Raw genomic sequence first — 15,077 nt, forward strand, 5'->3', positions numbered from 1 at the left:
TTAACCGAATGGATAACAAAAAATATTTGAGTTTCTCTTTCCATTGATACCAATATCATGTTTCTAAGTGACTCCTAACGATAATTATTCAAATTCGTAATCGGAAAGATCATTTATAGTAATATTGTACTTACATATAGTGCTACTTTCTAAAGTAGAAAATGTTTCTTGAACTGTTCACACTGCAATCCTTTTTGTTTTTTTCTTCTTTGGTATATCTACAATATCTTCGAAAATGTAATGCATCATCATGATCATTATCAATTGCTGCTTCAGTCGGTTTTTGTCATTCCAATTCCCCAGAGAATTATGAATGAATTGCTAGATGTCCAATGGTAGCAGGACTTTCGATCAGTGACATTATTGGGACTGAAGAATAATATAAAAATAAGTGATTATGTATCCCTATCTTGGTGTTAGGAAACGTCCAAGGCGTCAACATTGGCTTGACTTTCCTTCACATCTGCAAATTTCTTGTGTCCATATTTGCTTGTACTGAAGCGCCATCCAACCACAGGGAAAATCCTGTGGGCGTTAGGTTACCGTAGCATCGACCTGCGTGCGGAAGTGTATCAGAAAAATTTTTGAATAGCCTTTTGAAAAGTATGTAAAGTGTGCAAATATATTGCGTATGTTTTTCTACACGGTGCAGGATACGGATGTTGAAAATTTGTCACTAAGGCTCTAATGAGTTCCAAGAACTGAAGTAAAATTACTGACGTTTGTGTTACCAAATGACAAATTGAGTTGAGTTGTAAAAGGAAACATATTCAGAAAAATCACATATTGAAGAGAAAGGATTGATTGGTACAAAATACCTCGAGTCACAAATTTTATGAAATAAGCTTGATGTAATAAGAATAGAAGAATAAAGAACATCGTTATTTAGTGTCCATTTTCAACTGACGAAGCTATTAAAAATAATATATAAATAATATATGGAGCAATAGTGAAATTATAATGGAAAATAAAACTACTACATTCAGAGGAAATCTGGCTGGAAACATTCTCGACAACAAACTCATCAGTAATCTTCGAGTTTATAAATCTATGGTAAAGAATTATTGAAACTGAAATTGTCTTTCATGGAACTTCAGTAGTGCCCTAACGTTTCAGAGCTAAAACAAAAGTTTTTTTAGTATTTTCACGTAGGCCTAATTTCAATAAAGTATTATTATTATTATTATTATTATTATTATTATTATTATTATTATTATTATTATTATTATTATCATAATTTATTTTCACGAGTGTAGAGATTCTTACTTACTTACTTACCAATGGCTTTTAAGGAACCCACAGGTTCATTGCCGCCCTCACATAAGCCTGCCACTGGTCCCTATCCTGTGCAAGATTAATTCAATCGCTATCATCATATCCCACCTCCCTCAAATCCATTTTAATATTATCCTCTCATCTACGTCGCGGCCTCCCCAAAGGTATTTTTCCCTCCGGTCTCCCAACTAACACTCTATATGCATTTCTGGATTCGCTCATACGTGCTACATGCTCTGCCCGTCTCAAACGTCTGGATTTAATGTTTCTAATTATGTCAGGTGAAGAATACAATGAGTGCAGTTCTGCGTTGTGTAGCTTTCTCCATTCTCCTGCAACTTCATTCCTCTTAGCCTCAAATATTTTCCTAAGGACCTTATTCTCAAACCCTCTTAATCTCTGTTCCTCTCTCAAAGTCAGAGTCCAAGTTTCACAACCATATAGAACAACCGGTAATATAATATAATTGTAGAGATTCTAGACATACAATTTATAAATGCCGTAAATAATTCTTATATAAGACATAGGCCTATATATTGAGAGTTCTACAGAAAAATTATAAATTACACCGGTATGTTTCACATTGAACCTTTGATTTTATGTACAGTATGTATTTAGTAGATGAAATATATATAGACTATATAGGTTTTATATAAATTACGAGATGGTATGTTTCCAAGATATATTTAAATTGATTTTGAAGTATGGATGTTATACAGGATATTACTTTACAAATCCGACAGCGTGTTTGAATTGTCATTCTAAGCAAGAATTCATAATACACTATGAATTTATTCGGCTTCGTTCACAGGATATGGATTGAAATGCCATTGTGCTGCAGATATCAAACGAACACGTGAAATTATGTTTGACTCCTAAGAGGTTCTCAGTTGTCTTTTAACATGAATATGTAAGTTCTGTCCAGTACGAAGGTGTCATCCCAGAAAGTCGACCGACATATTTTCAGATCAATTATTTCGTCGCGCCTTTCATTTCTGAACTGCACGACATATTCCAATGAAGTAGTAAACGGCAATTGACAGGTAAGGATCAATGTATACAACGTGACCTTGATTTGGAGCCGGTGACGTGGTGTAGCGTTACGCGAGATGGGAGATTTTAAGCTCGATTAGGCGACTTGGCCCTGCAGTCGAGGCAGTGTAATTCGAGAATACGAAGCGATAGAATGTTCGCAGTGATGTGAAACGATTGGTAACGAACCAGGTTACAATCTCAATTGACCAGCAATCAGCCGTTGACAAGTTAAATAGAAAAATTCCGAGTGAAGTTGAGTGAAGAGAGAAAACTCACAATGTGAAGGCATATGCAGTACAAATGGGAGTGGACGTATAAGCAACGGATAGCAAACGGTAGATAACGATGGTTACCATAGCAACTGACATGTTTTGTCTCAATGCATACAAGATGGATAATTCTACAAGTCCCAGTACAGTGAAGATGCACCTAGTCTTCAAGATATCCGGAAAGAATAGATGTCCATTGCCACTGCTGACTTTTATCTTAACAGCAATTCTATCAAAGATGTGTTCACGCGCAAAACTTGACGCTATGTCCCCGACGCAGCCTATCCCGATTTTTTTTTTGCCAAGTACCAAAAGAGAGTGCATTAGTCAGTGTCATTGACGTCATTGTGAGAGGCTGAGATAACAGATGTGAGTAACGTCGCGTCGGTCTTCATTTTGTCATTGAGGAGCGAGTAAAAATGTGGTGGACAAAAGCAGCATATCGGTGTATTCCTCTTTTGAATACATTCGAGGCAAATAGCGTACCACGTTTCATCCATATCTCTCTGACACAAACTAAAGATCGATGTTACATCAGTTATCACGGCCGATAACAATAACGATATCAGTTATACCGGATAATTAATGCTCTATCGGTACATAATTAAAACAAACGACTGACGAATCTCGCAAGAGTTAAGCCAGGCATTTCATGTGTTCGTACGATACCTCTGATGCAATTGCATTTTGAGTCCATATCTTGGTAATGAAGCCGAATCAATCCTTGGTGCATTATGTGTTCTTGCTTAGAATGATCACCCCGAACACTCTGGTAAATCTTGTCGGATTCGTAATAGAATATCCTGTGTATAGAGTTTAACCAATAGTGTTGCAATCGTAGTTTGATATTCCATAGTTAGTGGGGTTTAAAAAGGTCGCGTCAGCTACTATGGCTTGTATTTGCGCCCTTATCTAAAATCCTTCACAAAACAGAAACGCAATACAATAATCAGAATGCTTAAAAGAACTAAAAAGCGTTGTCACGGTTAAAACGAGGTTCACTGTGTTCCATATCTTATTGTATACCTCTGATTGAGGTTCTGGCTGATATGTACGTAGGCTACATACATCAGGCAGTACATCTCACTTGACGATATATGTCAGAGAAAGAAAGAAGAATTATTCGTATGATTCTAAATTCTGATTAGTGTAATATGTAGCTAATCGGCGATGTATGCAATGGAGGGAGGAAAGGAAATGGCCACCCTACCCCATTTTTTCCTAGGCCTAGTTGCCTCATAAGTGGTGCCTTGTCGGTATCACTTGTGAGATTAAGATCTGTCTTCGGACAGTTAACTAAACAACATGTTATTGTATTTATTATTATTATTATTATTATTATTATTATTATTAAACATCATAAGAGAATATTGCAGGAAACTACCATAGAGCAATAGCCTATATTGTACCAATCATAAGTAGACTCGGTTTAGATACCGTCGGAAATAAGTTTTGTTCAGCACGGCGCCGCGCCGTTTAGAAAGTGACATGGACAATTGCATAGCGGTACAGCATAATATCTACTTCAATCGTTCAATTTACGGTTATGTGAAATCAAATGTTTTAACTTTGGCGTTGTGAGAATGCCTTTTGTGTGTAATCCATGAAACGAAAGTTCATGTTTACATTTGGGTGCATATTAAATTATTTCATTTGCTTTTTCTATTGGATCTTAGTTCAAGAAAATAAACTATAAACGGAACCCGTACTACCTTTCGAAACAGTGTCTCAAAAGTTTAAAACGTATAGGGAAAGTTTTGCCACCTTTGTGACTTTTATGTTTCACTTGAAATCAAAATAAATATAATCATAAAAATGAAGAAATTGGACCTCACTTACCCCTCCGGTGGTTAAAAATAATTACATATTTAAGTTTATCTCAGGTAATAGATATTTATCTCGTCAAATCTGATTACAATTAAATACCTCTTATTTAAGATGTACTGGCTTCAATTCTTTTTGAAGGCAACGAGGCGATCAGAGTATTGGATATACGCCGTTTTACCTTTAAAGCGGACTCCTCTTCATCTGAGTGTGTAAAAGATATAAACTATTTCATCCCACAGTTCAAGGTCTTACGTCGGATGTTAACAACTCCAATGTTGTGGAGGTTTTTTTGAGATTCCCCAGACAGAAGGGTGCACGAGCGAAAGGGAAAGGGGCAGAGGGGGATGCGGAGATGAGTAGCAGGGGAAGTGTAGATAAGCTTCCTTTTTACTTCATCCCCACTTTGGTCTGAATTTCGAGTATTTTTTTTCTTGACCGTAAAGAAAGCGAGAGCTTTTCTGATGGAGGGGAGGCGGAGAAGAGGACGAGCCAATCGTCTCCAAGGCAACCTCTCGGCCGCGGTGATTTCCCATGCATAGTACACAGTGAAGTGGCTGCTGGTGTGCGCCACCCGGCTCGTTTCTATATAAATCGACAGAATTTTGGATTCGAAGTCAAAGAAGCTCCTGAAACGAGCAACGAGATCCATCTCAATACAGGATGAATCGCTTCATGGTAAGTGAGATCAGTGACTCTGCATCATGGCTTAACTCTTTGTACTTTCTTTATTCTAGCTAATTTAACGAGGATGTTTTCACTACTCAAGTTATTCATTATTGTGATGATGATTCAATAGTAACTCAGCTAACTACTACATGAAAGGGGCTAGAGATCGATTCCCTCCATATGATTTTTTTCTTGCCATCTTCTTTCTCAGATTTCTAATTCTATAATTTTTCCATATATTTTATTTTGTTCTGGGCTGCAGATATCCCATTATCGGAACATGCTATGACATTATTCAAAATTACTTTGTCCTTAACAAGTGCCTAGTGCCCATGTTACATTTTGATTCCATCTATTATGCTAGTAATTTTAATTTGATTTGAAAGTTCATACACCTGTGGAATAACGATTAGCGTGTATAACGGCAAAACCAGGTGGCCCGAGTTCGAATCCCGATCGAGGAAAGTTGCCTGGTTGAGGTTTTTTCTGGGGTTTTTCCTCAACACAATATGAGCAAATACTGAGTGCTGGACCCCGGACTCATTTCACTGGCATTATCACCTTCATTTCATTCAGACGCTAAATAACCTGAGATATTGATACAGCGTCGTCCCCCAAAATTTTTGATTTGAAATTTGTGGCAAATAGAGAAGTTATGGTACAGTTGTTCCATCATCGGCACATTATCAGAAGGACTTTTGAATAGATTAGTTTGGTAACTGGCAAATTGTACACCTTTTCTTTTTTTCACTTTCTTGTTTTCCTTTCTTTTACTTCCCTCTGACATGCATTAGAACCTGGTGGTCTGTTATGGTATCATTCTATTTTCACTAGGTTTTTTTTCTGATAAATGTTTTAACTTGTAATTTAAGAATTGTAGAACGTATAAAATTTGTTGTAAATAAAATTGTTATGGTACAACTTTTACTAGTTCTCCACTATCACTCTCATTTTATTTATTAGTCCATTATCATTTATAAATGTATTGGATTGTTTGCTCTAAATTAGTGTGGAAATGGATTTAATCGTAATTTTTAAGTATGTTCATGTCAACCCACTCACTCTGAATAGCTGGGTTGTAGTAACTGGCGTGTCATATAATTTTCTTTTTCTATATGTCTGGTAGAGCACGGCGGTGAGTTATGATCTCATTTCCTCTTTCATAGGGCTTTTCTAATGAATTTTCTGTTAGTATTTCAATTTACAATTTGAAGAGAAATTCGAGAAGAATTAGTCTTGAGTCTTGTGGTAAAGTAATTACAATGTAATTTTTGAGTATCTCGGAAACTATTTTTAAGCCTACACCAATTCTCCAGTTGCTCCATAACACTCGCATCCATAGACCGGCCGACATTCCGCTCCTGGTGGATTTTACGTATGTATTTAAATCATCTTCCTGACATCTCTTTTGCCCTGTTCACCCCTACTTCATTTTTACTAAGCCTCCTCAACAGTAGTTTTCTTTTAAGTTTGTAATTTTGTACAACAAAAGTAACGAACTTTGTAGTGAAATGAGTAGCTAAGGTGAATTTTAATTAGATTATCTCGAAATATACAGTCATTCTGATTCTTCCATTGCTCCATTCCTACTATATCATCTTACTGACTTTGAATGGCCTTGAAAGTTAAAGAAATGTCAAAAAATAATTATATGCTATTCATGTTTTTAAGTAGATAATTCAGCTGTAAATGTGTATTGGGCAAAGCGAGCAATGATATATTATTCCAAAATACTGCGTTCTGGCGTTGGTTTTTGTTCACCACATAAAAATCTCACCATCTCTCGATAGCCAATTTTGTTTAAAAATGAATTTCAATAAAAAGTTGAGGTTATGTAATACGATTTGATCTGTAATTTACTTAAAGCGGAGGAATGTATTGATTGGTAGGTAGTTCTTTATTTAATATTTTTAACAGCAAAGGGAATTCAGAGTCAGTGTAATACTATGACCGTAATGAAAAATGCTGAAATAAAAATGAAAGGGAGTCTAGAAACAAAGTAAGAAAAATTACCTACTGTTGCATTGCTTTCTTTTACTGGCAATCTTGTAGGATCTATTGGTCATCGAACTTGTCTCCCTGGTAAGAAGTCCTCAACTAACCAATCTGCAAATATTTTGTGTTTTAAGTTTAATGTTGATAGGTTTGAAGTGTCCCAATATAATAACCTTGAAACAAGCCTACTGTACAGTAATGCTAAATACATTTAGTTTTATTGGAGTTATTAAGATTTTTAAAAATGTCTTTTTAAATTGACTAGTGCTCAAATACATTAAATATCCCGAGATAATTTTGGCCACTACACACTAACTACATTTTGGGGCTTAGCTTCTACAGTGTGTCATAATTTTCTTATCTCATTTGTTAAACAAAATTTTGACCATCCGTTAGACTCTCAGGGAAACTTAAGTCCCCAGTAAAATTCTGCCTGCTACTTGCTTTCTATAGCACATATTTGAAATTGACTAAATTCCGAAATATTTTTTGGAAAGTCGTCATTTTATAAAATAGGACACCTTTTTTTCTTTTGTAAACAAAATAAATCTACAAATGTGAAAGAGTAGAAATATTATTACTTCGTTTTGTCACAGTTTTATAGTCCTAAGAGTTCTGTGCTTTAGACTTTCATGTAAGCAAGAAAAGCGGATTATTTATATGCGTGTAAACTGTAAAAAAAAAAAAAAAAAAAAAAAAAAAAGGTGACGAAGTTAGAAATTATGTTTAATTTGTGTACTCTTTTTTTAAGCATACGAAGTTCAATTTCAAACGACTAAAAATGTTTTATATAAAAAAATACAGTCATGCTAGTTTCTAGTTTCCCTCTTCTAGTATTAAGCATATTTTTTAATTTGTTAACACATTTAAATAGACTATTTCCTGACGTGCTGAAATAACGTGCAGGTAATATCATGTATAAAGTTAATCTTTGATTTAGAAAGATTTAAATTTTGTTCACCTTATTTCAGTAGGACATATGACGTTTTCGCACTCCACGTAAAGTTTGTCTTTGGTGGACATCGTGAGCGCCAGCCAGTGAGTTCGCAGCTGTGCGGTACAGCACCGCCCAGCACTTGAACAAACAGAGCTGCTACTTGCTATGCGTGACGTGTTTCTATCTGCTTGCATCTCAGAGAGCAAAGTCATCCGTATATAACAGCGCTGACATGCGGGCTAATATTAGGCCTGTTGTTGACAAGTTCCATGCAGACAATTCCGCATCATCGTAATTCTTTTTCCTTTTTAATTTATCTTGAACGATTCATTTTGTTTCCTTTCTTAATCACTTCATTTTCGAAATAGTTCATATTCATCCTCTTCTTTCATTTTTAATGCCTTCCTTTAATCTTATCCCTTATCTCTTTACACTTTCTTCCGACTTACTGTTCACTTTAGTATGATTTATATTTTATAGCATTTCCTGGGAAGTTGTTTCTTTCACTAGTTGGTTTTCAACATAGTTTCCTTGGCTCTTTTTAACCTTCTTCTTTATACTATTTTTCTGTTTACTGTAACTATTTTAATTTCCTTTTTTGACTTATTTTTAGACTCAATAAATACCTCTAATCTAACATGTATAAATTTTGCCGGTGGAGATAACGTTATGGATTTTAATTTCATATACAGTAGAATCTCTATTATCCGTTGTAATAAAGGGTGTGGAGTGAACGGTTAATCGAAAGAATCGGATAATCCGTAACGTATAAGGTTTTCATAAATTAAGTGCATAATACAGTTTCCTAATTTTCTCCGTGGTCTTGTGTTTTTAACATGTCAGGTAGAACAGAATAGAATGTTTTATTTCCACTGGCATAAGGCCTTCTCTTCCACTCAACCAGCCTTAATCAATATAATAGTTACATATTTAAATTATGAATATTTACAATACACTTAAAAAATATTTTCCAGCAATATTCTTCAGTTAAGTTTTAACGACTAGTACATGTTTATTTAAATTGATATAAACCTATAAGAAAAAGTAAAGTAATAACTTAATTTATAAGCCAATTTAATTCAATTCAGTCTATATGCAATATATAAAGAATTATAATTAAGTTGAGATAGCTAGTTGGTTAAAATGATGAGAATTAATTTAATATAAGTTTACCAGAATTATGTTATAGGGAGCAAAATATTAATCTAAAATATATTGATATAATGAAAATATTAATGTAATGAAATTTTGCCACTAGAGGTAGTGGATCAGAAGTTCACTAATTTAAGTCTGGTTTTCAATTACGGGTTTTAAGAGCCAGGGAAGCTCCTTATGACGACTATCTGTGGAAAGATAGGAGTAGTAAAGGTCTCATGTTGTAGATTTACATATTTATTACACTTTATATTTGTTTTTAATTAAATCGTGCACAGTTGTAATTCCTATTTCGTATTCTGACGTGAGATGAACCACAGTTTCTCTTTTCTCAAACCACTCATTACTTGCACTACTTTTCGTAGCACAACTCCTTTTCTTTGACACCTGTAGAAGGCATTTTGCATAGAATTTAGGCCCCTTGAAGAGTAGACCATACTGTATAAGAGTAAACGTTTGTAAAACTCTCTGTAGAAGAACTTGCGTCGCGGTTGCTGCAAGCCGGAAAGTCGCGGGTTCCATTCCCGATGGTGTCATGGATTTTTCAGCTGATTTAATCCTTCCAGCCCCGCTGTGGTCCTGGGGTTTAACAGAAATGAGTACCAGATGCATTACCTTGGAGTAAAGGCGGCAGGCAAGTAGGACTGATATCCCTACTGCCATTAAATGCCGATTGTTTGTACAGGTTGAAGCCTTAACCTGGGCCGATTTGGCCTGTGACGGGTTGACTTTACTTATGTAATAGTGAGTAAAAAACTATGAATCTAAAAGTTACAGCTCACCTCTTAAAATATTTCTATATGATTCAATATAATGCTGTTAAAATTACCTTGAATTATAGCTGCAACTTTTCATATATCTGTAGTGTAAATATTAGCTGATTTATGATTTGTTTCATACATTTGCGCACAAGTCTTATTTATCTTTACTGATAGTACATTTTTCATGTTTTAAACGTCAAAAACGTAAGATTTTCACACCTGAAACCGGGTTAAAATCCCGATGGATTTTGTGATGTGAAAGACGGGTGTTTGGTGGTTGATTTTAACGTGATACTCGCGGTTTCGCTATTGACATCCCATTATTTTTCCATTAATTATGTCTCATATATTATATCACGACAACGTTGTGGTTGCAAAGAGTTCCACATATCGGTGTGTCATTTTTGGTTGCGAATACTTCAGTTCATTGACACCGTATTTAAAAGTACTTAATATTTTTACAGTGATTTATGTTTTGTAAGCCACTATATTACTTAAAATTTAATGCTTCGTCACTAATAACTTTTGGCTACTGAATTTGTGAACGTATTCAAACAATATGTGGGCCTAGGCATGTAGAGCTATTCAGAAGTTACGAAAGATTTAAAAGTCCTCTTTGTTAAGAAATAAGCTTGTAGAAAAATAATACAGTTTATTTAATAAAAGAATGGGGTTTGTTTTCGCAAAAAGTTCTGTTTCGATTGTTTTACTATTGCTGTTGTGGCAAAAGAAATAAACAGGAATTCAAACTATTCTTAAACGAGTTAATGTCTTTCTAATGGGTTTGCCTCTACAAATGCGAATAAGATTGATTATATTCTGTGTTACTACGAATGTGGTAATGTAATAGACACTTTTTCGGCGCACTGAGAAGATGAACAATTTTAAATGGATTGAGGTGTGAACTCTGCACTTTCATTATAGAAGCTTGTAAATAATATGAAAAGAGGTTCCGTGGCAAATAAAAAACAAAAATAAAAATGTAACACCTGCAATAACTTCTACATAGGACAGACAGGCAGATAATTTCAAACACGTTACAAAAAACACATCACAGCCATAGCAAAATTACAAAACACTTCCACAAAGACATCAACACAGACATGGAAATTCTAACATCCAACCAAAAAGCCAGAAACTAAACACACTAGAACAATACGAAATATGCAGACACACAAAACACATCCAAATGAAATTCTCAACACACAGCTCAATTTCAGAACATACACACTCTTTGACTCCACATTACAATACACAAACACACCCCCACAGGAAACAAAACAAAAGGCGCCAAGACCAGCAACAACCAGTTCTGAAGAAGGTCCAAAACAGACCGATACATGTTAACCAGGTACGATAGAATTTAACACAATAAAGACGTATAATACATATTCCGAAGTGATAGTGTTAAAAGTTGTGTAATCAAGATGTAAAATAAAAAAAAACATGTACAGAAGTAAGAAGTAGACTAAATTCAAAATATTGAATATGCAGCGTGAATAAAGTTGCAAGCTACTATCGACGCTGTGTCATATTCTAAGAAATTTCTATTATTTTTTAACAAAACTGTATTATTATTTTGTTATAAAAGTAATTCTTAACAGAGTTAGAAGAATTTGAAATCTTTCGCGACTTTTGGTTAACTCTATATTTCAATTTGTAACCTACAGGAATTGTAAAATGAATACAAATATGCTACTGGATTTTATAGTTCAGGTAGGCCGTTTTACGATTGTGATGTAATGTATTATTCAATGAACTGTCGTGACTATGAATTCGCGATTCATTGCACCGCCTCATAACCTTACTACGGTGTGTGTAACAGAGAGTTCAATGCCAGTGTAAGACACGAACACTCAAATTGGCGCACCTTACCTTGCTACTCAACCACTTTGCATGTGAAACGACGATTCACTGTTATGCTTGCCATACAAGCGTGCGTGTCCTCAGGTTTGTGAATAGTGAGCGGGACTGGTAGCGTAATACAAACGATTGAATTACAAGGAGGAGACGTGAGAGCAAGAAACATAACAAACCAACGATCGGGATTCAGCAGTCGTAGTAGGAAGTTGAACCTTGAAGCCACGTGGCCAGGGTTTGGAATTCATGATCTGTACTAAGTCATTTCAAAGACGCTTTTATGTTCAATTAAACTAAAGGAATTGGGTGCAGTGTTAGGCGAGACTTCAGGGCCTTCAGGTTCTCATAGTTCTTTAAATATATAAGAAAAATACCATTGTTAAACTGTAGGCTACCAATGACCATGAACTCTTGCTTTCCTATCACGGAGACCGCGTAAGGAAATTGTGGTGAGCAAAGGGACTATGGTTTTACTTGAGTACTCCGTTATCTTTTGCCGTTGTCGTTTCAAAATAGCTTAATTTTCACCACATGAACTTATTGTTTGAGTAAGATCTTTCTATTATAAAAGAAAGATTAAATAAAAATAAAACTAGATCTCTTTGTATGTTTGGAATTTTGAATATGTATCACTTTTTAAGTATAAAACTCAAGTAATTGGAACAACATTAGGTAAAACACTACTACTAGGATAGCCTACTTTTACTGCCAACAATAATGACCCTGTGTCTATTACAACTACCTCTACTGTACTACTACTACTACTACTACTGCTACTACTACTACTACTACTACTACTACTACTACGACTACTACGACTACTACTACCACTACGACTACTACTACTACGACTACTACTACTACTACTACTACTACTACTACTACTACTTGTGGTGGAGATATACAAAGTTTTAGGGTTTTCTCGGGGATCTCCCGCTTTTCTTTCTTTCCACGAACAGACTCCAAAATTCGTAAAGTATGGCATCTTCTGTGTTTGCTTGACTTTAGAGCTACCGTCCGCCGCAGTAGATATTCCTCGTGATTTGTCCAAAGATTGGTAGGAGACATTGTTGGTGAGTAATAGGCGACTCATAGTTCTATGTATACAGAGGTTCCGAAGCCTCACAGAGTATTGGTCAGTCTGTTGGGGATATGCCGACTCATACATATATATAGATCTATGATAGAACGACAGAACACCACCATAAGTACGATATACAGGGTGTCTCCAACTTTTAAGGCCAAATTATACAGATGTTAGAGGACTCCAAACTGAGCATTTTGACATAAGGACTCAGTGATCGGAAATGCATATTTAAGGAGCTATAAGGTCTTGAACAAGTAATAAGTTTGAAGAATATTTTTGCAAGCTGCTTTAATTTATTACACAAACAACTTACATCACGTAGCAACTGTTCAAAGTAGTGGTCACTATCCTTGATTCATCCAGAAGAATGCATGACATTTTGCTCCAATCTCTTAAACATCTCTGGTGTCTGTTGTATGTAGCAGTCAGGTAAGAATCTTTGCCCATTTCATCATAGATATGAACAGGGCAGTGTTACGACCACATTCTCTTGCAAATAACAAAATATTTTAATGTTTTATTTCCAAAACAACATACATCTCATAACAACAACTTCAAGCTCAGAACCATGTTGAAAGTTGCGACCACCTGTCTCAGTACATGTATTACAACGACGACGCATCAGCAGTTTTTTGTTATGAAAATTAAAGCCGCTTACAGAAACGTCCCTCACATACACTTTGAAGATCTCGTGGCGTACGAAATATCCATTTCTGAGCACTGGTTCCTTATGTCAAGATGCTCAGTTTAGAGTCCTGTATCATCTGTATAATTCTGACCCTAAAAGTTGGATACATTCTGTATAGATTTGAAGGGTTGAAAGAGATACAGCGTGTGGCGGATGGTAAAGTAGTTTAGCCACTCAGCACAGTCTGCTTGGAATTTATTTCATTAATTATGTACAAAAAGCTTCTTTACGCTATAGTGTTTAGGGGTATTTCATATCCCGACTCGACAATCACATCTGTACCAATGTGTTTTACATTTTATTAGTCAGGTTAAGTTATGCGACCTACCAACTAAGACTAAAGATGTTGCGATTATACCTTTTCCTTTCTCTGATTTATTAATAGAATCTCAGTCCTTATTTCTTTCTTCGTAGCATAGCAATATTGTCAATATCAGCATTTAATCTACACATGTATAACTGTTGTTTACAGGGTGTACTGCTACTTGGCGTAGTGGCGATCTTCGCTCTCGCCCAAGCTCTTCCCGCGGGCGAACAGGCAGCTGCCGCCACGGTGGACGCTCCACAAGACGAGTCGCTGGGCACAGCCGAATCGGCCTGGGGATGGGGCGGCTACGGCAGGGGAGGCTGGGGAGGAGGATATGGTAGAGGATGGGGCGGATACGGCGGTTGGGGCGGCAGAGGCTGGGGCGGCGGCTACGGTGGTTGGGGAGGCAGAGGTTGGGGAGGCGGCTACGGTGGTTGGGGTGGCAGATGGGGTGGCGGATACTGGGGCTAAGGTCCCGCTCATCCGCGTTGATTGACGGACTCGAAACTGGCTGCCCTTCTTGTGATGTAAGACAAGGACTTGCGATTTGGACTACGGCAAGTGGTTGCTATGATCTACGCTTAAAGATTATTAGGAACAGTGAGACCACTCTAAAACGTTTGTAATTCATTTTAACTGTTTTTGATATTTACCTTTTTATACAGAAAATAAGTTTGTGAACAGAAAAAATTGTTAAAATAAATTTTTTGTGATTTGAGTGTAAACATTTCTCTTCATATGTTTTACAAATTATCCCGTACAAATTATCCTGTACAATATACTGTACCATTATCATTATCATCATCATCATCGTCATAGTCATATTATCACCACTGCCACCTAATTTTAAGAAATAGGGATCTTGTTTGTGGCTCAAACACTAGCTCGCAGGTCTTTTATCCAGGCGGCCCGAGTTCGATCCCTGGTTACTACATGATGGAATTTGAGGAGACGAAGTAGCAGTTGGAAAAAAACCTGGGATGAAGTCTTGACGATAGTACGGTTTTCCGGTGTTGATACAGGAAGACCTTGTGACTCCAGGCCCTGGGGCTTATGAGGTACTCGTTTGAAGATGGAATGTGGCTCTTTTAAGTTTGCGGCAGGTTGGCTCACCTGTCAGCATAGGATTCGCGAATGCCACGTATTCCATCTGTCGGTTTCAGATAATCATTGTATATATATATAGGACGCACAAAGGGCGAACATAAGTGTAAG

General features: G+C 36.2%; 1 protein-coding gene across 1 annotated transcript; it reads left to right on the forward strand.

Annotated features, from left to right (window-relative positions):
- The first annotated feature begins 4,885 nt into the window (after nucleotides 1-4,885).
- On the forward strand, nucleotides 4,886-14,587 carry LOC138699881 (neuropeptide-like protein 31). The gene is made up of 2 exons (XM_069826080.1): nucleotides 4,886-5,081; nucleotides 14,028-14,587. Exons 1-2 carry the CDS (start codon nucleotides 5,067-5,069, stop codon nucleotides 14,331-14,333), a joined length of 321 nt encoding a protein of 106 aa, XP_069682181.1. The 5' UTR covers nucleotides 4,886-5,066; the 3' UTR covers nucleotides 14,334-14,587.
- The last annotated feature ends 490 nt before the right edge of the window (nucleotides 14,588-15,077 follow it).

The sequence above is a fragment of the Periplaneta americana genome, chromosome 5 (assembly GCF_040183065.1).
Source record: "Periplaneta americana isolate PAMFEO1 chromosome 5, P.americana_PAMFEO1_priV1, whole genome shotgun sequence".
NCBI lineage: Eukaryota > Metazoa > Arthropoda > Insecta > Blattodea > Blattidae > Periplaneta > Periplaneta americana.